Consider the following 25,408-nt stretch of genomic DNA (forward strand, 5'->3'; position numbering starts at 1 on the left):
TGTGTGTGTGTGAGTACGACTGCATAGGTTTGTGTGTGTGTGACCATTTGCTGAATAAATGAGGAATGTCCTGTCCAGGACTGTGAGCGCATATTAGACGAGTGTTAGAGGTGTGCCCTTTCAAAGTGTGTGTGTGTGTGTGTTAGTGTGTGTGTGTGTGTGTGTGTGTAAATGTCTCATTTCCATGGCCCAATATTTGCCATGGAGCAGAGCCCGGCCTTTAGCCTAATGAAGGAAACTAATCATGTCCTCTGTGATCACACGCAAACACACACACACGCTGCTCCTATTACTGAGTGCACACACACCGACGCACACCGACACACACACACACACTGCAGGGAGCGAGGAGGAAGAGATGAAGATGGAAGGAAGGATGGAGGGCGTGACAAGGAGAGAGGATGGAGAGGAAAGAAGGCATTATGTACCCATAATGCTTCTGTCTGCGGTCTAAAGCCTGTACTTTGTTTTGAGCGGTTGCCAACGCTGAGAGAACTGACCTGACTCTCTCTACTGACACTGATCACTTCTCGCTCTGCTAGAGAAAACACTTAAGCTCTCTGAGGAACAGGTAATTTCCAGACCTCTAGAAAGTCTATATGTGAACTTTGGAAAACTGAAATCATTACCTCAGAGCCATCATTCAGTCTGACATTACAGGGATTTTACTGTTCCTTTGTTTACGTAATACATGTTTAATGTAGGCTTTCTTAAAGGATAAATGGGGGCTTATTAGAATTTGGATCTCATTTTTGCACTTCTGGCCATCATTTCTATTGATTACAGTAAAGTAAAGGCTGAGATCAACATTGGCACAGCAAAGTCAGACCGGGCAAGAAACACAAGCAGATAGACAATCAGGATGTAAATAACGCCAAGAGTTTATCAAGATTATTTAAACCACTTGAGTGGGAGAAAACTAAAGAAGAGGTGGGCCTGTTTAGATAGTAACACATGTTTGCTTTTTTGTACCTTCAACAATAAGGTTGTGTGCTGTTTGTCTGTTTGTCTGCTTACACAAAAACTCCGACTCACTAAATTTTTTCATCAGATTTTTGTTCGAAAGCTATCCAGATATTTAATTGATTGCTTTAGTTGCAGATGCACATATCATAGAAGAACGGACTACTGGAATTGGCGGACATCTGGGCTCTCCAAGTACCCTTTTAATCTTGATTTTTTTTATTTTTTTTTTTTAAAGCAAAATCACAGTGTTTCTGGTTTCAGCCATCATTTTATCACTGATATAAACAGTGGCTCAGCGTACAAATAAGAAGGATCAGAGGTAATATTCATTTTTGAGTGATAGAGCGGGTGTTACGACATTTAAATTGTTGACATTCTCAAAAAAAAAAATGCCTCAGTGTTTGACGGCAGCTTGTCAGACTGAATTTTTCAAGTCTGGACATTTGGCATCCATCACATCAACAGACAAACCTGCACTGAAAGCAGCTGGGTTTTATGGATGTTTGAAGGAGTCCAGACACATTATTTTAAGCTGATGATGTCTCATCATGAATGATGTTTACCTGCAAGTCATCTCAACTCTTTTTTGTTTTTTTTTGAATACAGAATAACTTCATCATAACTTGTTTTTTTATGATTGAAACGTGATTGACTTATGATGTATTATTTCCATTAGACGTTCATCAACACACATTAACGTATATGCTGCTATATGTGCATGTTTTCTACAACATAAATGCTATACTATTTAGACTGTGCTCTTTTTAACTCCTACTGTTTGCGTCAAGGTGTGAATTGTTTGCACTCCTGACCATGTTATATCGTCACGAGTCCAGTAAATATGATAAAAAAATTAATTTAAGGTATATTCATGTGTCTTTTTCAAGCTTCCTCACCTATATTCTGTGTACAACATTGAAATAAAACATGAATACAGGAGATATAAAACACTTTCAAAGGTGACAATGGTTGTAATTTTGTGCTGTCAGTCTCGCTGCAGAAGAAAGTGTCACCACACACATTGAACCGTGAGTCTGTTCTCAGTCTCGGCTGGGTGGCTACCGACCCACAACGAGGCCCTCGCCATGGCCGCGCACACACACACACACACACACACACACACATACACACACACGCACACACACACGGGAACACAGTAAGTTTTTATAGTTAGTGACAGCTGACGAATCCCCCCCACCTCGACCTCTGACCTCCGGCTCTGCCTTCTGCACCCCCGAGCTAATTGACACGTCTCCTCTGATAAACTTTCTGCTCTCACACACATCTATAGATCCCTTAAACCCACACACAGAAGCTCCAGCGAGATCCACACATTTAGACATGAACACAGTCAATAAACAAGGCCTTTCCAAAAAGATCCATAACAAAAGCATTCAATACAGGAAACGAAACAGGTTTGCTGCTTCTGAATTTGTACCACAAAATAAGGACTCCCTTTTTTATATATATACACTGATTTTTATTTTTTTACATATATATAGACTGTCCCTTATTACCGCAAATCACCTGCTATGAAAGTGAACGAGCATCGCAATGAGAAAGAGAGAGAACGAACAGGCAAAGGGGACACAGAGGACGACAAGGAATGCAGTAGCAGCTTCAAACTCACATATGTTACCTATTTACCTATTGGGTTTTGCAGGTTGGACAGAGAGAGAGAGAGAGAGGCCTACACTTCCCTGGCCGTCGGTGGAAAAGTATACTCTACAATTCATTGCTTCCTTCTCGTCAAATTAAAGGTTCCTTGTTAAAAAAAAAAAAAAAAAACGGGGGAAGGGGTGGAGATTGAGGGGGTTCAAGGGGGATGGAGCAACAAAGAGGAGCTTTTATTACAAAGAAAAACAGTCCCTGATCCCCCCAAAACTGAAAACGTTGTCCTGTAAGGCTGTCTGTATACTGATTTTTTTTTAAAGCTTATAGACATATTAAACACAAACATATTAAACTACCCTGTCGCCAGTGTTACTGGTAATACTTCGTATTGAAAATGAATAGTTTTCTGATGTGTTTCTTAACAGTTAAGCCTTAAAGAAGAAGTGAAATTGTTTTGTAAAACAACTATAAAATGACTCTGTCTGTCTTTGTAGTATATGTGTTAGAATTAGGATGAACCTTATTGTGACAGTGAGGCTAAAATGCATTTGTTCTGTCCCGTAAATACATTCTTCCTGCAGTGCTAAACCAAAAAAAATAAAGCTTAATGAGCATATCAGCATGTTAAAACCCTTCTTATTTGTATTAATTCTACCTCATAATAAATCCATTTTCACATCATAAGAGAATACTTTCAAATTCACCAACCTACAGACAGATAAATGCTCCAGCTGTGCTCTCTAGGTTTTAACCCTCTTAGGATGTTTTGGCCATGCCGGTGGTTACTTGTAGTAAGAGGAGCGACTCCTGTATCTGTTTATGTTGCTGTCAAACAAACCTTGGGTTGGGAGGATTTATTGATCCACCTTGTTTTAAAAGGAAGACTTAAAAAAGTCAACAACAAAATCAGCATCGACTCAACGCGGTCCTGAATACACAACTTAACGTTGCAATTTGCCCCGCGTGAAAATAAACCAGCACTTGCCTTGCATAACCAGCATGCATAATTTCATGTGAATCAATGGGACATGTAAATGCAGCTTGAAGCCTGCATAGGAAAGGCTGACTCTATCAGTGGTCATGAAAACAAATATGTAATAGGTCATTTCAAAATGCAAATACACTGAAAGGCTTCCATGAAACACTGGCCACACATAGCATACTAAAAATAGGACCCTATAAAGAAAATATTAAGGACTATAACTTTCAAATATTTGTTCAGATTTTGGAGTTGGAAAAGAATGTAATGTGCACTGGTGCAAAAGTACTTTGATCATCAATTGTCTGTCACAAAAGCAATTGAGCGGATCAGAACGAGACAAACTCAGAACATGTAAAAATGACCGCATATCGTTCTGTGTGTATTTCTATGATGGTGCAGTCTTTCCATGAACAATCTTGCTTCAATAATTGCCAGGATTTACGCGCACAAGCTTGGCCACTATCTTACTCTGACAGTCAACCATCTCGGGCTTTTCACAGAGTATTAAAACATCAAGAGAATTTCATTATTCAAAGTTATGGGGGCCAAACCCTACATAGCTGGAATGACCCGTGAAATGTACAAACCGAACTAGTAGCAACCATAAAATGTATTAGATTAACGGTTATATCCCATAACATAGCTGCCATGGCCTTAATGTGAAAAGCAGCAGGGGGTGTGAAGGCCGGTTCCACAAAGTTGGAAGCTGCACTTCCTACACGGGCCTCCCAGAGGAAGAGCGTTCATTCCTTCTGGAAGGTTCCCTCAGGAGCGAGAGCCTGAATGGACACTACCGCAAAAACACTGCCTCCTTACCACATGTTACATGACCTGAGGGGAAACACACATATACACATCTGGGTTTCCACCTCTGAAAGACTGTCTGGCTTGTTGATGGTTATCGTAGCCAGAATAGTTCCTGCCTCTCCCTTTTCTCCCTTTTCTCTTCCTCCCCCTCTCTCTTCCCTAAATATATTTCCTTTTCTTTCCCTCCCTCTCTCCCTCTCCCACTCTCTCTCAGCCATAATTTACAGAACTTATCAACACTCCTTTGATTAATTAGATTCCTTCGATGAAACTCCCTGTTGCATCATACTAACTTAATAAACAGTTGATATATTTTTCCCAAAGTAGCTGCTGTTAATCCACTTCAAATATTCTCTTTTTGTCCTCAAGGTAAACTGGAGGAACTCTACATTCTTTATGCTGCAGTAGTAGAAGCAAAAATAGGTTTCTGCATTGGATGTACTAAGTTATGTGAAGCACAGTGAGTCTACAGAAATACACCATTAAATCAAGATTTCCTGCATGTCAACATTGGCTCAATGTCATACGTTCACGAGCAGTCTTTTGAGGGCAGAAAGTCTATTAGAAGTTGTTTCTCTGTTTAAAAAAACTAATGCAGAAGGACAGCTACTGAATGCCACAGTATATCTGGATCTAAATGGAAAAATGTACACGGCAAACCCATAAAAAATGATAAAATATTCTAAACTTAAGGTACAGCTTTTTCCAGAACTCTTAACCATATTCCACCATTAAACAATTCTAGGTAGAACTCGGGTGTTAGAAATTGTGACGTTAAGTTCTTATTGTACACTGTCTAGTTCGCTTGGAGTCCAATGGGAGGACTCTGCTCCAAACAAGCATACATTAAATGCATACACATCTACTGCCCTTATAGCATAGCTGCTGTGTGGACACACATTTTGGCCAGCATTGTGACCCATCTGGACACTGGCCCAACCAAGGTCACTGCTGATGTTGTGACTCCTCATCATCGTTGGACACACAACTTTCTGAATGTCAGCACATGTCAGCTTTTCATAAAAATAGCAGTATCATTAAATCTGACCCCCAGATTGGCACATCCAAACTACTGGATGCTGAATGTATTGATACCTTATTACTACTAGCAAAGAAACGGTGTTGGTGGTGGTGTTTTTGATACAGCATGGTAGATCAGGCACAGTGCAAAAGAAGGGAGAAAAGAACTAAACAGTTTAGTTTCAAACAGGCGCAAGTCCATGATTTACGCCCCATCGCAAACAAATCCAGTCTGAGCTCAGTCCAGTCCACATGATATATTCAGGCCAGTATAGCTAGCAGAGGGTGATAAAAGCTCTGGCTGTTCTAAAAGGCCGTTTTTGAATCGTTTGGTTTTGGTTAACGTGGAAATGCGTCGCCTTTCAGGGTGGAGAAACTAGAAGAGGTGAGAGATGTCAACGGCTACTTCAGCTGCACGATTAAAAGTGCATGTGATGTACAATGTGCAACTCGAAGACGACCAATTATCTTTCAGGCTTGAGTGACAATCTGTTCCAGTTTCTTTTTAGCGTGACTGTCTGAGCACCCATACCCAACAGAGTGATAGGTGACGCAAGAATGCTCTCTATGATGCCTTATAAAGGTGGACTATCAGGTGTCAACATAATACTTCTTCAGCAGCCTGAGGAAGCAACGTCTTTGCAGGGCGTTTTGATGACGTGGTTGGTTTATTTCTGTCCGGCGATGGCATCAATTGACAAATGATATACAAGAAATGATGTGATGATCAGTGATGCTGCAAGCGTTGCTCTCAAGAACGCTGGAAGAATGTTTCTGCTTCAAATGCAACATAAGTTTGTCTTCCTGCATGTGAAACTGACTGACCTCTCTCTCTGTTTTTTTTTACCAACGCCTATCTAAGACAAATTAAAATAAATGAGCTATCCCAACACAAGGTTACTGACAGGACTTAGCGGCTGTTCTAAGGCTTAAAACTCCTGAACTTTCCGTGACAGGGTGCCACAAGTCCATATGCATTAGTCCAGCCTGGTACCCGACCGGTCATCAAATATTTGGAACACTGTCCTCTTCTTTATCTGTAATCACCACCAGCATTAGCCTTTGGCCAAGAATAGCCGATCAGATAATGCCGTCGCAGAAACATTAGTGGAACATTACACACACATTAAACAGCCAAGCATCTCATCAGCGCTCCGTCAACACACCCGGAGCCAACAAATAGCTCATGAGATGGCGTGATAGCCATGCGGTGGGGATTTTGTTGGCATGCACGAGCTTTGGAGTTACAGTACAAGAGCAAATGTTGCTACCTAAAAATGTTGTTGACAAGTTACAAGCCCAAAGATTACAACCAGCGAGGAGGTCAGAGTGATGATCTCATGACCTTCCTGTCCAGTCCAGTTAGAAAACTTCAAGGGAGTCCCACTTTCTCCTTCTGCTGTCTCTCGTCTCTGATAATGACCTAAGACATATCTTAATGTGTTCAATAAAAAAGTCTTGAACTTTAGTTTATTTCTTGTCAGAGAGAGTTTCATCAATTAAATTGAGTTTTAGTGGTGTTTTTCAGAATTGACGAAAATACTTTGGCTTTTTTAAAGGTGATTCTAAATTAAATTGAAGATACTATACAGCTTAAACAGTCAACTAAAGAAATTTTGACACATTTAAAAGCAATATATTTCAAATATTATTCAAATTAACATACTGTAAACTTGTTTTTCTCTTCCAAACAACTCTGTAAATGTAAAATAAAAGGCTTTAAGACGGTAGAGCAACGAATAAGGAGATATGGTTTGTAGGAATTTATAAAAAAAAAAGAAATGTTTAAAAAAATACAATTAGAATTTACAGAGATTTTTTTGGGGGGGGTTGGATTGTTCAAAATCCTAATTTTTTGGTTCAAAAATTTCTCTCAGCTGATTTCAGAACACACTGACATGCACAGGAGAGTTCACACAGTTGAATGCTGTGATTAGCCGGTTATTTTTGTTTCTTGATCACGCTTGATGAAGACATGGATTTAAAGAACATGTACTGTACGTAAGTGGTGATGGGTTGGATTTACCGAACCCGCACTTGGCAAATTGTTGGATTTCAGGGAACTCAGATTGATGCCCAGTTGGACTTAGAAGAACTTTTAATGACCATTCGGACATGGGGAACTTGCATTTCAGGCACAGCTAGATTCCGGGAACTCTCGGCCAATGAAGACTTGGATTTAGGGCGGTTGACAAACACTTGGATGTGTGGAGCTCGCACTCGACACCCAGCTGGACTGGAGGAAGCGCGCACGTGATGAGTTGGAATAGGGGAAGCAAGCAGTTTTATTTTAAGAACACACATGTTTGACTTGGGGGACACGCGCTTGAAAAACCAGCTGTAATTTAGTGAACACACCACACCAATTTAAATGCCATGTAACCCCCTGATTAGGCAAAAATACAAACTCTTGCGGCGCTCCAACATGCAACTAAATCTAAAAACATAGAAGCGGAGATTTTATTTTTTATTTTTTCCAAATTACCATAACCAATCTGCTGCTGAATTATTATCGCTGGTCTGCATGTAGATCATAAATGTATTCAGATTTTAAGTCACGGTGGTTTGGGTATGTAATATTATTAGTCACACATTATTATAATCTGAGGTACTAAGCAAGTAAAAAATAAGCTCAACAAGGTAGCGCTGCACTGCCAATTCGCTATGATACTGGGTGTACTGGTAGGAGATTAGACACTGTCAACTGTTGACAATTTTTATGATAAAACTGTGTATCATCTAAAGTTTGTATATATGCAAAACTGTCAAGTTTCGTATTCTGTAGTCTTTACTCAAGCTATAAAATGTAGTAAACCACAAACTTTACATTTTTTTGGCTGCAAATGGATATATGATTTGTGTTTAAGCTCAGATCCATGCCCATATTTGGTATTTTTTAGCATATTTTATATGTTTGGCAGGAATAATTTTAAGAAAATACAAATAAATAAAGTTTTTTAATGAATCTATTTGATCTGGACTGCAAATAATACTGTAACCTCCAGCAAGAGGAGCAACAAACCCCCAACTGAAACCGAAACTCAGGTGTTAATGGCTCCGTAAGGATTTAAGTATCTAGAACTCCCGACTCGTCAGTCAGAACTGATGAAGCCTCTTGGATGAGAGGTGGAACGTCTTCAAGGAACTCAAGCAGTTGCTACGATTAATCTACCAGATTAACCTCCAGCAAAGAACCACATTTAGTGCTGCGCAATCAATCAGTTTCGATCACATCCGATGAAGTCATCATCATTTTTCTGTGGTCAAAACGAATGAGTCGGAGCAAGCGCCATGTTAAAAGCAACCAAAATAATGAATTAGGCTTCGTTTTGCAACCGTTTGGGCTCATGTAATGGATATTATTATTCCGAATGCCACATATGTAAAAAGTAAATGAGCCTGGAGGTGGGGTGATCAGCGCTGGTATAATGTTACCGTGTCAGTCCTCACTGATGATGATTAACAAGCTTATAAAGTCTTGACTTCATAAAACCTGTGCCCTCAAAACCATACACGTTTCCACACATACACACATCTTGGTTCTTCCAGCCTGTTGGTCTGAGCCAGCATCTTCGGCAATGACCACACCCACTTTTACAGACTATAAACACCATTAAACATTTACACGCACACTTCATCTCCACACACATGCACATCTGACATTAAAGCTCAGTTTCATCAGCCATATACTTTACTTTGCATCTGCAAGGACGCTTAACCTCAGAGAGTCTGCCTACATGTGAGCGAGTCTGTGTCCACGGCCACACAAGGGCTCATTTTCTGTCTGTGTTTTTAATGCATGGGGGGTGAGCTGGGGGAATAGAGAGACCTCTATCTGTCACACCCATCAGCAACCACACACACGTCCAGAACAGAGATCCATGGGTCAGGAACTCTGGCCACGGCCCCTGAGGATCCTGTTCAGGATGAGGAAACCTGCCCGCAGAGCGTGATGTGTGCATGCTGGATGTGAATAGCAGCCGTGGCGTGACACAGTAAGCTGATAGCTCTGTTCACCGGGTTTCTGTAATCTGACAGACAGACTGACGCAGCAGGACTGTGTAATTCAGCCATGTTAGTACAAGTCTCCTCTGGCTTCTGAATCCTGTCTCTCACTGAGTCGCTACAAGTTTCATTACACGCGCAGCTTCTCTCTCTGCAGCTGACAACAGCACAGAACTCACCTGGGAGGAAGAGGAGAGCTTGATTGGATAGGTATACGCTTGTATAGGTTTATCTGTGAACATAAACACTTGGAGGATGTGACTGCACATGTCATGTAAATCAGATGTACGATTTGAAACTAGCATGAAACTGTTCAAAATGACCTTCCTGAATGTTGACACCAATACACTCCATGTTGCCCGTGGGCAGGCTGTAATTCTGCTGATATCTATTACCTTGTAATTTGTGACAGTTTTTCATGCCAAATTTTGGTAATAACCCATATTTAGTGCTACAATGCCATTCTTGTCAGGGTGGAGCAGCCTCTTAAATCAGCAGCGACTCAAGCAGCAATTTCCAACAATAGAGATCCATAAACATGTTTTGAAACCTTTACTTGTTCAGTACAAAAAATAATAAAAAGGAATGCAATGATCTAGTTTCTTTCTGTGTGTAGCAAAGTTCCAAGCTAGTTCCAAAAGCTGTTGTTTCATCCACATCGATCCAATCTTGTCAGCAGCACAGCTTTTCTAAGATGATGGGGAGGCGAGCAAACTGTCAGAAATGCACTGGTCAATAAAGTTTAAGATCGTAGCAGTCAGAGGATATGGGTCTGTAGCATAATGCGGAATCGCATACAGAAACTGGGAAGCCTGATTAATCATTACGCTGTGTATACAATTAATACAAATGTATAAACACAGAGTAAGTGGCTGCCTGGAGAATACACTTCACTCAGCACAACAAGAAAATTAGATAGGCTCCCCAAGGGGCGAGCAATGCGACTGAATCTGTTCCATGAGATGACATAAAAGAAAAAAAAACTTCAAAAACTCTTTGTGTGTTCAACATGACTTCTTGCTCTGTGGCTACAGCTTTGTGGTGGCTTAAGGACCATTGCACTGCTTGTATTCGTTGTGATTAATTGAATATAGAAACGATGAAATATTGTAGTTGCTCAACTGACAAATTACAAAGAACAACACTTCTGTGTCCTGTTTTCATCCATCATTGGCCCATTAGACACATTTTCATACAAACAGGAAAATGCTAAAGGCTCTGAGTTTCCTTTCTGGGATGAAGGGTGCTGGAGTTTTATTGGAGGTTTTACACAACCACTAATCATCCAACGGCTGACTCATCTGCTTCTTTTTATCTCTGTTTTCTTTCAGATGGTTACAGAGAGTCAATTACGGACAACAGCTTTTATCTGGATTCACCACCTAATGGATAAACCTTAAGCCCATGCTAATACACAAAGGATACTACTAATGGGTGAAGGCGAATAGCTAACGGTAATTGCCAATATGTGCAAGGTGCAATACTGACATGGCTAAATGGCCAATAAGCAACGGAGAATGATAATGACTGTGGGAGTAATGGCTAATGTTGGATGCTAATATGCATTAGTTGCAGTATTTCTAGGTCTGAGTAACAGAGGCCCCCCCGTGCTGGTGGCTAATAGCTGTTAGCATAAATGGTGCCTGTGGGTGGTACATAATGCAGCCAAATGAGACCACTGACCGCAGATTGACACTGGCCCTGATGAGTCTTCTACGGACTGAAAACAGAAACGAGACCTGAATCCCTATCAGGTCGAAGCTCAAACTAACTTCTGCAGGTATGTGTGTGTGTCTGTGTGTGAGTTAAGGAGATACGGGGAGAAGAGGAAAAAAAGAAAAGCACTTGTTGTGTGTTCTTGCTATCTGCTTCTGAAGTTTAAAAAAAAAAAAAACATCGCATGCGGACCTGCACATGTTGTATGTGCGCCTGCATCCAGTTGTGTGTCTGTGTGTGTCCGTGCTCTGGATCATGTCTGTGATCCCAGGTGGGCTGTAGGGGAGGAGCAGGACAACAAAAAGGGATGCAGCGGCAGGAAAGAGGAGAAGGAAGACACTCTCCCTTTCATCTCTCTTTCATCCCTCCTTTTCAAGCACAGGAGAGAGAGTGTGCTCCACTCTTCTCTTCCCCCCCTTCTCTCTCTCTCTCTCTCTTTCTTTCTCTGTCCCACTTTCAGACGCCTTTTGATGCCTTTCAAGTCAACCAAATGTGCTTTCCGGCTGCCGTGCACTCTAACAGAAAGGCCTGTGTGTGTGTGTGTGTGTGTGTGTGTGCGGGGTTTGGCATGGCGCCTAATTACTTTTAAGTCATAGACAGGTAGGCGGAAGGTGTATGTGTGTGTGTCTTTGTCTGCAAAATATGAGCTTTGAACTGATTTGTTCTCTGCCACCTTGTTCCTCGGTTTTATGGGAGTTGTGAGCTGGCCAGTCTGCCCAAAGGCCTTTTTGGCATTCTGCCACCATCAGACAAAAATGCTTTACTGTATGTGTTTGGCCAGATGACAAAACACCACCAACACATCAGCATGATACGCAGCTGGCTGATTTCAGCGTGTTGCAGATATGCTTGTATCGGCATATATTGAATGTTTGCCGATATCGAGGGAGAAATTTAAATGCAGCAACAACAGAGATATCTGTGATTGTATTGAAATCTCTTCTACAGAGACAATATTGTTGCTCAATTTTAAAATGTCTTGCTCCATACATATATGGATAAGGATCTCTGTTGCTAATATCATGCCTTTATGCTAGTTTTTTTTGAGGTAATTCACATTAATTTTGATCAGTAGGACAGCAAGAAACAAACGTGAACAGCCAAAAATTGCCTTACAGGATGGTACAGCATGCTAACAATCCTCTATAAGGGTGTAAGTAACTCAAATGTTACTTATTCTGTAGTTATTGAATGTTGTTATAATTCTAATTCATTACTTAATGTATAAGTCTGTCATGTATTAATGTTTTATGCTTTTAATTTCGTGATTTAACGTAAATCGGAAGTGCTTTATTTTGAAGGGACATCGGACAAGATACAGAAACTGAAAAAATGTAACAGTAGATGCAAACGGTAAAGTAACACTAATGGTAAAGTAACGGTTAAGTTAAGAGACAAAACAAAACATAAAAGGGCAAATGGGAGAGATTAATGAATTTAGCGGCAGAGGAGAGGGCAACAAGGTAAAACTTTAATTGTGTCTAATTGTCAATTTATTTTATGTTTAGTGTGGGCTAATATTTGCAATGTGCTTCACTAAATTCAATGTGTTGATGTTGTGTGTTTTTGTCTCGCTCTTACGTTGGTTGTAGGAGAAAAGGAGTAAAAGTGTTCAACCATCAGTCCAGGCTTGGACCGCTGAGCCGCTACAAAGGGTGAATGTAGCTTCATTTTGTGACATGATTCTGCTTGGAAAATATAGGATCCAAACACCAAGCCTGTGTTTATGCAGCAACCTTGAAGTATTGGTATATATGAATTATGCATGATACCAGCAAGTGTTTTTTTTTTTTTTTAATGTGGACTAACTGTTGCATGATCTAAAGCAAATTACGTAAATAGCATGAAATGTTTTCCTGTTGAGTCAAGCCTTCACACTGGGAAGCATCTCTAATGCCGAAGTGTCCTTGAGCAGCACCGCGAGAGGCTCTCAGGAGAAGGTTCAATAAACAATCACGTCATTATGTTCACGAGCTTCACAAGCCGCTGCTGTTCCTTATTTTCTCTCTGTGTCTTTCTGTCTGATGAGGTGGAGGAGCGGTGGCTACAGGACAAGTCTGGACATGAAGTTACCCCCCTTCCCTCCTTCCCCTTCGTCCCCAAATAATTCCCTCTCCGTTCCCTTCGTCCCTCCTTCGTTCTCTCATTTTCAGAAAACCACAGACCCGCTCTGGAGGTTTCCATGACAAACAATACTAATTAGGGATCATTTTCCTTTTTGCTTTTTTTTTTCTGTGATGTCTGGCGAGAGTGACGTCTGTTAGTGTGTGTGTTAGAGCGTAAGAGAGAAAGCCGCAGAAGGGAAGTACTGTTAAGTCTCTGTTTTGATATTGAGCCTGAGATGATTAGACAGACAAATAATAAAGCTCAAATAATTGCACATCCAATGACAGCTACGGCGGAGTTCAAAGGGAAATAAGTGACCGAAACATACACCTTTCTTACGTAGAGTTAAGAGTGTTTGTATTGAGCTTAATGCAGCTAAGAATGCAATATAACAAGTCTTATGGGGCTTTCAGGAACTTTTTTCTGCAGCTGCGGATTGGCAGCGGCGGGATGCAACGCCACCGCTGGCTACTTCTGATCCTACTGGCCTGTACGGGCGGCTAAGTTGAGTGGGTTGAAGCATAAAGTAAATGAAAGGAAATAGTTAGAAATGTGGCCTGTTTCACATGGAGAGTTTAGTCAAGTTGTGTGAAACATTAAATCAGACTTATGTTGCTCCAACAGTGCTTCTTGCCATTGGTGTAGCTTTCTGATGATGAGATGGCTGATGAACTCAACATCAGCTCCTTTACATCTTATCGTTCTCTCAACTACATGAAGCAGGTTTTAAAAAGTTGAATCGATCATGAACTCGACATTCCATTTGAAAATAGCCGAATGCTTTTACAAGAGCAGCAATCACCCTGTGAAAATAACACAAGTAGTGGTAGCAACAGCTTTCTGACTGAAGGCCTCTTTATTAGGATAGGATCTAGTACAAATACCCAAACTTATTAAGTTCATCAGTACTGCCATGATGTCCCCATTCCAAAATAAATACTTTATTTTTTATGTCAAACTGTCCCACATCACATGTCACCATTTCACAAAAACTCAAATTCATTCACTGGTTCACCAAACCCTAAAAACATAAAAATGTCCATTATCAGGAAAGAAAACAAGTGGAATCTGCATCTAATCTTGATCATAAAAATGAGGAATTCTGATCTTTTCCAGTCTAATTCACTGTCAAAATGTTTTTATCTGGAACATTTCGAACACAACAATAGCTGGTTCGGTTTATGCACACATGGCGAGCACATACTACAATGCACTGCTCAGCCGTGCGCTGGCTTTCAGCTGTGTTATGTGGAAATTTAGGTGTTATTTGATATTGCTCAGCATATGGACGTTGAGGCTGATTTATCAAGAACTGAACAGTGCTGCAAATTAAAACACATTATTAGGGCACAAGGGCTTGTTATAAACCTAATATCCATACTTGTGGGTGTGAAAGCTATATATCTACGCTCAGAGAACACAGGCTGGCACTGACACACTCACCGGCAATGTGTGTGTGTGTGTGTGTGTGTGTGGATGTATATGTATATGTGTGCGTATCTAATGATCCCTGTGTCGCCTTCTCTGTGTCTCCCACACCTCCCCTTCTCATTAGTGGTGACGCCTGAGTGGATTAACCGCACACGTGCACACACACACGAGCACACGAACACACACACACACACACACACCTACATATACATACATACACACACACACACACAGGCAGACAGCGACCGCTAACGAAAGCAGAGCCCATCAAAGAGAATCTATCCACCCCGGTTTAGGAAAGACAAACTGTCATAAAACACGGATTTGTCCTCAATGCAAACCAGAAGCCCCTTTCTGGCAGGAGACTGGGTCAGGGTGTGTGTGTGTGTTGTGTGTGTGTGTGTGTGTGTGTGTATGAGACAAAGCCAAGAGAACCAGAAAACAATATGCATTTGTTGTATGTGTGTATAGGCCATGTGTGTGTGTGTGTGTGTTCCAGTGATCTGCTTATCATATCTCAGATTAAACTAATCTAATAAATAACCAAAAGGGATACAAAGTGCAATAAAGACAGACAGAAGGAAAAGGAGGTGTCGACCCACTTGATTAGAGAAATAAATACACACAGCTCTGCTAAACGATAACATATCTCTTCTTCTAACTTGATATCTCGTTAATTCTGGCGGACAGAAGGACAGATCGAGAGCAGAGCCAAATGAAAACATAGGCAGAGTGAGAACGAAACACAGCAGACACCCAGTGGAGGATGAGAGTGTGGTCCAACTCCCCAAACGGAGTAACAGTGAGTGCAGACTTGGCAACTGCAAGCCAACAATGGTGGACACACTCCCAATTCTCCCCTCACGTTGAAGGAAAACACTATCTATAGCAATAACACTGTGATAATAAAAGGGTGTCCTTCGCTGTGATTATGGCTACAATAGACAGAAGCAGTCAGATATACGACACGGATCAGCGCACTGCAGTAATCACATATTTCCAGGAAAGAACATCTTAGAGGATATTATAGGTTTGGGTGAAACCTCCTTAGATAATGGAAACAAAATAAAGCCATTTACATGTAATAAGCTGCTTCAGGTATTGGTTTAGGATGTCAAGACTTTATTCCAATACCACTTTGATTAACTTGAGTGGCATGTGTAGACTTAAGCAGATTATATTTACAATAAATTAGATTTCTTTGTCCCCTATTGATCTCACACTGAATATTCTTAAAGGTAAAATGTTCCATGTCTTTTGGCGAGATAAGTCAGAATTACTCAGGCACACAGATGGAGGGAGACCACTGATCCCCAATGATTTAACACATATATTCACTGTCAACTATTTTACAGGAACACCCACAACAATGACTCAACAAAGCTGGAAAGTTTGATAAAACAAGAACACATTTTTGTGTAATGATAAAACTTCTGGGAACGCACCATTAAAGTGTTAACATCAGCTGTAACACTAGTAACAGCACCTAAAAAGTTGTTGGTACAGTGAGCTGCTGTCTTTAGTTGAGTCAAAGAAGAAAGCAAAGTTACAGGGGAGTTTTTTTCTTAGTTTTTAATGAACAAAACTTGGTGTATCACCTCTTCTTGTTCACTGTTTTAATATCTAGTATGGCCAGCATCAAGGGCAAAACGTAGAAATGACTACTTACATTTATAATAATCACAAACTGAATCAGTGATCAGACACTTCAGTTTCTTCAGTACTTTTAATAAGATACCTTAAGACCCAAAGTCTTTTCCTGGGCAACAATACCCATGTAGACCGGATGAGAAAACTGGTAGAATCCCTCCGATATATCAGCAAGAGAAGAGAGCTGGTACACTGTTTCATCAGAAAAGTGCTGCCATAATTAAAAAGCAAAGGTCCAGTTAGGGATGACAACCCTACCTGCCAGTCCAGAGGCACTGTACCCAAGCACATTTTAAATTTCACCTGCCTATTTCCACGAAACAAACCGATTTGCCTGTAATTCAGTAAAAGGGCGGCATTTTGTGTTGCTGCAAACTCAGCAGAGGCCATCAACGAGAGACTTCATCCATACACCAAAAACCAATGCACACCAACGCTGGATACGCAAAACCAACTTCACTGTTTGATTTCATCTTGTGGCAATGGATAGAATCCAAACCGTGCAGATTCTGCACACGGCGAGTCCAACGGCAGGCAAATCGGTGCGTACAAATAACAGACGAGAAAGAAGACTATGCCGTGAGGGAAAATGGAGGTGGATTACAGACAGTGTGACAGACAGTGAACAGATATCAGTGTCAGGGCTCTGGTCAGGATTTAGTGACAAGCTGGGAGCAATGCTGCGGATGTACTGCTGGGGTGATGTATTCTGATACGCGCCGGTTGGAAATGTGACAAGGTGAAGGAGAGTCACTGATGAATCTCAGGGCTGGAGGATATTCAGCTCCAAATAGACGCACAAAGAAGGAGAGGAGCGAAGATGATAATACGGGACGGCGAAGAGGAGAGGAGAAAGATGAGGAGTTACAGGAACGCCTACCTTTCTTGACTTTCTTCGACGGCTGTTTCTTCTTGATGTATTTGGTCGCCTCCTGTTGAAGTTCCATGTCCTCCCCATCTCCAGTCACCTCTGCTATAGGCTCAACACCCCCTGAGTGAAAGGTAGAGAGAATCTGTCAGCAAATTGGGTGCTATATACACAATGATATGATAAAAACTCAACAAGTGCTTTCTTTTATTGTTAGAAAAGGCTTTTTTCAACAAAGGTATGCTCAGAGGTGCTCAGGGTGATGACAGCCCTCTACAGCTGGCCAGTTAAAGAAAGCAGGCTTTTAAAAAAAACAGCTTTGCTTCTGGACATCTTGACAAAGTCAAACATTTCTCCACCAAGTTTTACTGACAGTTCTGGGATTTGCGCTAACAAGCTTGACGTGCCAAAGACTGCTTCTCCTCTGCAGTTTCTGTGTGCGTTGTAAAGCTAAAATTATACTTTCAAAAAGATTTTAAGTGAAAGTCTTGCCACATTTCACTGGCTCTACGTTGATACCTTAAGCTACAAAACCATTAGGTTTGCATAACAATGTAGTGGTAGGTTTGAACGCAAGACGCAGCAGTAAACCCACTTTGATTATGGGCATCTGAGATAATTAAACACCTCTGAAAACCTTTTTATTTTTTTTATTTCAGTGGAGTTTTTGCTTGGTATCACTTTTATGAGTTGGTTCTATTGGTACAGATCACCCCATGATTTACATACTTGTATGTTGTTTTGTATGCTGTTTCCAATATTCTACATTATAGGGCTCCGGTGGACAAATGTTCATTTCATTTAACCAGTTCTTTCTTCATAAATATGATCTAGGGGCTAAAGTTAAGGGTCACTCTTCTTGTAAAGTGCTAAATTCTATTATCATTGCTTCAGTTTGCCACTGCCTGGTGCTCAAACGCTAAAGGTCTGCCTCCCACCTGTCACGGCATTGGACGATTTCTGAAGAGCCAATGTGGTTTTTCACTATTTCCATTCAGAAAGCTGATGCTCCAACCACAAAAGCTAGCTCCCAGCCATAATCTTGCTGCACTTTTTCAATAAGTACAGCGCATAATGTTGGCCATATGATAATATTTCAGTGTTTCCCACGAGTGTGTGGCACAGCATGAAGGCCTATGCATGCAGGGACTCAGATCCCGAATACGCCACTATTGGGAGACACCGCAATTTATCGTTGTTCCCTGAAGGCCCCACATGCATTAGTAGATGCTACTAGATGGCTGGGCAATGCAGACAAAAATTCTGAAAGTTATAGAAGTGTGAAATCAGGTGTTCTAATGTCAGATTTAGTACCTGTCAGGTGCACTGGTGTGACCGATCAAATCTGAGCCCTCCAGTTTTTTTGTAATCTTGTCATCCATGCCAAGTCAAGTCTAGTTAGCTTTTATAGCACATTTAAAGACAAAAACAAAACACTGTCCAAGAGCTCCACAATGTCAGATGAATAAAACTAATTAAAATAAAGTCAATAAAAAAGATAAAACAATAAAGACACGACAAATGTGGTTGGAATCTAGTCAAAGACAAACTTTGAAGGAACAAAATTGCATCGTTAGAAGCAGGAACATATTTTTAAAAAAATGTTGGTGACTAAGCGAAGATTAGTTTTCTCCACCCTAAATAATCTGTGACTCAGCGTTCCGATCTAGACTGCTTGGTTTGGATGTTACTTCTGTTAAATCTTTCCAATTTCTTCCTTAACCACATTTCAAAATTACATTAGTCTCCTGCATCTACACCGGACTGTGTTTCTCATTGTGTTTGCATATATTTACACCAACATATATAAATCAAACGTACATCTTTTAGGATGTTTCAAAAAGGCTGAATAAAAAATAAATAAAAAAAAAATAGTGTTGAACATGTGGTTTGCAAGTGTGTGTGCGTGTAAACCTAGATGTGTGAGGGTGTGATTGTGTGTGTGTGATGAAATCCCTGCTAAAATCCCACGGATCAGTCTGGATTTAGGGAGCTCCTGAGGCCGATGAATTGGACGCCTTGTCTCTCTCCGTCCCACCTCTCTGTCTCCTTCTCTCCCCCCCTTTCCTCATTCCTCTTCTCCCCTCTCTGTCTCCTCTTCCTCTTTTTTTCTACACCACCTTGTCTCCATCTGCTCTTCATCCTCCTTTCCTCCCTCCTCATCCTTCTCTTCTTGCCTCCTCTGCCTCTTTGTGCCCTCTTCTTTCCTTCCCTCTTTTTCATCCCTCTTTTCTGTTTTCTGTCCTGCCTCCCTTTTCTATTTCTCATCCCCTCCCCCTCCATCACCTTTTTCCCATATTTTCTTCTGTCAATTGTTCCCTCCTTTTCTCCTCGTTTCATCCTTCACTTTCTCCTCATTTCCTCTGCTCCCTGAGGATTGTGTCCAGTTTCACGGTACTTTCATTTAATATGCGCTACACACATCGTGCCTTTGTGCTGTGTGTGTATGTGTGTGTGTTTGTGCATGTATGAGACAGAGCGTGCATGTGTGTGTCTGCCATCATGTCTACCTTAAGGTGTCTGAGAATGTGTGTGTGTCTCCATCTCCCCCACTGTGTCTACATCTGTGTGTGTGTGTGCATGCGTATGTGTGTGTGCAGATTATCCTAAGCCCTCTCTAATATTTATCCTGGCCTTTTTTTAAAGCCAATCTTGTTCTCTTTGGTGAGAGCACAGCCTGTGGCTTCAGACACACACACAGACATACACGCTAAATCACAGTTGTTTGAAATGGGATATGCCCCGCTCTTAATTGGGCAGGTGTTTTTCTAAGGCGAGTTGTTTTTTTTAACGCTGTCCTACAATTTCACGGGGAATGTGTGAATCTGTGTGTGTATGCGTGTGTTTTAACCTCATTCTTACATCAACATCAGGTAAGGAAATAGCCCACCTCTGGAGTAACTTAGTCTGAAACAAAATCACATCACACACAGACCGTCTCTTACCGCTGACCTCTCGTACATTCCTCCCCTCTCCCTCCTTCTCTCTCTGTAAACAGTAGGTGTCGTAGCGCTTGGTGTGTTTCCCTCGGCTGTGGTCAGATCTATATTTGTCTCACTGGACAGGTTATCAGATTCAGACTTAATACTAATAAAGGGGACATCTGGTCTGCTCATTTGCAGGTATGTGTTGTTACTCTGGGAATAGAAAAAAAATTCCTTTCTATCTCGTACTGCCTGTTATGCAGCCCTGCAGTTTAGCATCTGCCTGAAACAGGCGACATTAGCTGTGGGCTCTTTGTAGGTCCCTGACAGCCTACTTTCTTCTGATTGGCAGGCTTCATGGAAGCCTTTGCTTGTGAGCACCAACTAATCCTGCTGCTGGTGTGGACGTCCCAGAGGTAAACTGTAACATAGTAAAGTAATACTTTCAAATCCATACATGTGTGCCAGCCATATATATATTTTTGTCTATTTACACCCTTGTTCATAGGTGTACATTTGGGAAATGCTCTAAAATGCCAACGGAAGAGGAAAACATCGGGACGGCCCCTAACTGTCAGGTACTAAAGATAATGTAGTAAGTGAAAGATTACTACTCAAGCAAACTGCGTTGCGAGAACACGCGCGTACAGACAATTAGACAAAAGATAACCACAGTTGGTTTCATGGCCACGCTGTACGCGGTGTACACCACCATAAAAAGAAAAACTGACAACGGCTCAGTACAACAAAAGTAAACAATGGTGAGAAACCTTGGATTCAGAGCAGTCTGAAGCCTGAGCTTTAGTCTAACAGGATCAAGTTTACATACATTTACCATTAGTCAATTAATTTGGACAATGTTTAATGATATATACAAAAGCTAGACCAAATTGGCACCACTTGTTATCCTGCTAAATTGTGAGTTATTACAGTCACTAGAGCGAACAATTTGCTGGTTTAGACATCTTCCCTAGATGCCAGACGTTTCAGAAGAGCTCTGCCCACTTCCTTAAATTTCTCACAAATGAAGAGATAATGTAATTTTAGATCTACGCTGTTTGGTTAAGTCAAAAACTCTCGTCCATTTGTACGGTTAGAGGGTTTATTTAGGCTGGTTTGAAAGCTGTCAATCAGCACCGTCAGTGGACATGACCTCAGCATTTCAGAGATCACTGCTTATTTTTTCAAGATGATGAAACCCGATTATGTGTATATGTCCTGATTTTTTTTTGTCATTCAGATGTGACCAGGTGGTTGTTTTATGTGGCGACAATCTCCAAACACATACTTTTCATTGCTTTTCACAGACTTAAAAACAAGTGGTAGAAGAGGTACAACCAAACAGGAAAATGGCATGATATCAGTTTTACTGTTACTAGTGAAGCTGTAGAATCAGTGACACAGATTAGGTGTGACATTGGTGAGCTTTGCTATGAGCAGTAATAGTAGATGTATGTCAAATTGTTTTAAAACTGTTGGGCGTGAGGGGAACCGGTTTTAAGTTACTCTTTCAGCTGTTTCAAACTGTTCCAGGACCTACACCCTAAACTTTCCTGCATTCAGATTGACTTAAAAGTGTCCCAAAGTTTCTTCTAGCTATCAAAACTGCTTAAAATCTACACAAAATGTGTCAAAGGCTCAATAAGGGTTGTATAATCACTACACCATCGGTAGTCGTAATAGCAGATGTAGTGTAAGCATGAGAAGTATTAACAGTCGAAATAACGGTTATAGTATTCGATGATTAACTTGGAATGTATTCCAACTGCTGCAAAGTGATCCCGCGCTGGGAACGGGACATAAAAGCTGCACTTTCTCTGTTTCATAAGCTGAGAGTAAGCCATAACATTCTGCAGCGTGGTTGGCTCGTCCACCTGGTGAAGTCAGCATGAAACCTCAAGTTTCTGTTATTACACACTGTCTGTGCAACTCCTGGATCTGGACAGACAGCAGGTGTGCGACGAGTTTTGGACAACTTTGGAGAGTTAAGAGGTTTAGAGGCCACCTGCACATGTGTTTGGGTGGACAGTCTGGGACATGCGGAAACCATGTGCAGCTTGAGGCAATTTGAACATTTGCGGATCTGTTTGTATATAAATGGGGATAGCTGGGGTCAGTCAATGACAATTTGAGGAAAGCTTGAAGAAGGTTCAAGCCATTTTGTGACAATTTGGAATAATGCGGTATGGTGTGGGGCCATTTGGGCCGGTCTTTGACAGTTTGGGGCCGCTTTGGGACAGTTTTGGAACACTTCTGGACAGCTTGGTCGAGGGGTTAAGCTGCTTCCAATAGACAGCGCTGTCTTGGTTTGCTGTATGGAGACACCAGTGCATTCCTGCTTTATTCTGGGCTGCGGTTTGAAGATGGGGGTGACACTGCGCTGCTGTGGTTACCAGCAATTTGGCTGTGGGCTTTACGCTTTTTCAAGCCCCCCTCAACGTACACATGCTCGTGCACACACACATATGCACGTACAGTATGCTAGACCCACAAATTTGCGCACACGCACGCCCACACTGACATGCTTTTGAAAACACACATCAAAAACCAGCGAGTGTGATTCCTTTAAAAAACTGGTGCGTGAATCAGACACCTGGTATCTTTTGTCTAGCTTTCAGTCTGAGCCTGCAAACCACATTTCAGTACTACAAAGGCACATTCACACTTACAATGCATATATTGCACATGTCTAACAATGAGATCTGTGCCACTGCAGTCGAATTACAAAAGCTACAAAACTGCATGAATGCTGTTAGATCGTGGCTCTCAGCAACTCAAAAAATAATTATTGAACTTCCCAGATTGACAAAACATTTCAGATATATTGAATGATGGGCTTCAGGTATCGGTTGATTCAGTCTCAAAATAGAGCTCTGCTGTTATATATATAGCAATCTGGAGGAGAACTCTTCAATTAGGAAACACCACAGAGCGAGAACAAAGACAGCTGGTCAGGATTACACACAAGACATGACCTACACTTACACATACTACATGTATTTTCCTTTGCTCTGTGTCTTCTGAACTTACACATACACACACATACATACATGTGCGCACACACTCGTGCACACGGACGCAGCCCATCTTCTCCCCTCTCTTTAAGTCTAAAATAGATGCAGGCCCCAAACCACAGCTACCAGTGGAACACTGTGAAAATAACTGCAACGCACATACATACACACACACACATGCACTATGGGGGTGTGTGTGTGGATGAGAGCGTGTGTGTGTGTGTGTGTGTGTAGTCTCTGTGTCTACTTGCTTCGGTTGGACTGTGAAAATAAGCAAACCCTTTGACTTCATTAGCGGAGGAGAGGAGAGGAAAGAAAAAAACTGAGGACATGCGAAAGTATTACATCTAGAAACTACAGCAGGGTTTAATACATTAGAGCAGGAATCAACATATGGCACTGCATTAAAACAGGGAAAAAGAGAGAAACAATCACAGGAGTGAACATCCGAAAAAGATAAACAACATACCAGAAACTGATCAACAGCGAAAAAAAAAAAGAACTAAAACACAAGATTCACTGTCGGTTCAAGGAGAGGAGAAAGCAACGGGGTAAACAGCTAGGCACAGATGGGAGACAGGACAAGGGTTTGAGGGAAAAAAGAAGAAGCATGCACTCACTTATTTAACTTATTTAGATAGATATAATGTGTGTACATGTGTGGGTGGAAGAAGACCTCGCTATACACGCCTCCCTAGCTGAGGGAGTTTCAGAGTTATGCTGACAACACGCTGACTAATGAAGCGTGTGATAAACAGTCCTGATTTCACCAGGTGTGTGTCTGTGTGTGTACAGGCTGCAGCTGTTGAAGCCTGAAGTTGGACTGAATGAAGTCATCAGGGTGAGACAGAGGTTCGTGTAATGAAGAGAGCCGCATAACATGAACACGCAACTTAGATTAAAATACAAACGACAATGGAGTCGCAATATATTAATGCTCAGAATTAGTGCTCGACTGATTTGTTTTTTGTTTCTTTGGGTGCAGATATTTATGATGGCCAATATATAATGCTGACATAATGTTTAGCTTTTTTGGATAATATGCAAAGACATAAACCCTCCGAGACATGTAGGTTTCCCGAAGAGCGACTCTGAAGCTCTGTGTGGCGGCTCTGGCTGTCGACATCTTAGCAGGGCCTGACTAATCCAAAAATTAGTTAGAGCGTGAGTAGAGCTCAAGTGGGCCAGGCAGACATCTCTGGACTGTGCAATGATGGCCCCCACCTGTGAGCCTTGATACAACTGAAAAGGATGCGTTTATAAAAAAATAACCTCCTTACAGCCACTGTGACTGAGAAGATTAGACAAAAAACGTCTGGGAATCCACTACGACCGGGATTGGCTTGCATTTGGAGCCAATCTCAAGTGGCCATTTGAGGAACTACATATGTGCATCATTTTTCAGCCCTGAAGGTTGCTGCTTGGCTGTTCCCTGCCAATTTTAGAATTGATGCATACTTAACATACTCTCTCTTTCAGGTCAACTAGCTTAGCAGATGGCAAAGGCAAAAAAGCAAAGAAGTCTCCTCTCCTCTGCTCAGTGTGCCACATGTTCAGCTTCTCCTCTGCCATTACAGTGATAATGATATTTGTAATTAATGTAATCTGTTTAAAGACACGGAGACATAAACAAGGCAACGTGGTGTACGTAGTCCAGTGCAGCGAGGGATGCCAAGACCTGGACATCCACAAGCACATGGCTCAGTACAGATGAGCAGCTCCTCAGGACAAGATGTCCACCTGCATCTTAAGGGCAAAGGACACTCATTTGAAGACTTTGGCCAAGGGGGACAGATGGTTTGAGAGAGGGGTGGAAGAAGTCATCTATGTCAAAGTGGAAAGACCATCCCTCAACAGAGTTGGAGGTCTGAGGCATCACCTCTCAGCTGTTTACAATTCAGTCGCAAGATCTCTCCCCAGGAAGATGAACGCACATTCACATCTAGCCAGAAAAGACCCTAACGAACGCCACTGTGGCAGGGGGAGCACTAACGACTCACATAACGAGGGGGAGGAGCAACAAACCCCCAAATGAAACCGAAGATTAATTTGTGTAATTAACACATTACATTTTTAACACATTAACACATGAACAACACAGTTATTACTCATGAGATATAAAAAATTCAAACTGGGGGGGTCACAAACAAAAACTTGTTATCTCCGGGATCGTGGCTCAACCAGTTTGAGAACCACTGAGTTAGTGAATAGTTAGATTAACCATGTCAAAACTGCTAGTTTGGGTGATTAAACAACGACACAAGTGTCAGTGCAAAGGTCATGCAGTAGTTAGGACCTAGAATAC

At 41.5% G+C, this 25,408-nt stretch overlaps 1 protein-coding gene across 1 annotated transcript in view; it reads right to left on the minus strand.

Moving 5' to 3' along the window:
- Positions 1 to 25,408, minus strand: part of LOC103365952 (protein PTHB1-like) — a gene marked incomplete at its 5' end in the record, with an annotated part of 141,266 nt that overhangs the window by 47,355 nt on the left and 68,503 nt on the right. Inside the window, one exon of the mRNA XM_008293535.1 lies at positions 17,178 to 17,288. Coding sequence (XP_008291757.1) covers positions 17,178 to 17,288 — 111 coding nt within the window. The remainder of the gene's footprint in view (positions 1 to 17,177; positions 17,289 to 25,408) is intronic.

Source organism: Stegastes partitus, unplaced genomic scaffold, assembly GCF_000690725.1.
Source record: "Stegastes partitus isolate 25-593 unplaced genomic scaffold, Stegastes_partitus-1.0.2 Scaffold892, whole genome shotgun sequence".
In the NCBI taxonomy this organism is placed as follows: domain Eukaryota; kingdom Metazoa; phylum Chordata; class Actinopteri; family Pomacentridae; genus Stegastes; species Stegastes partitus.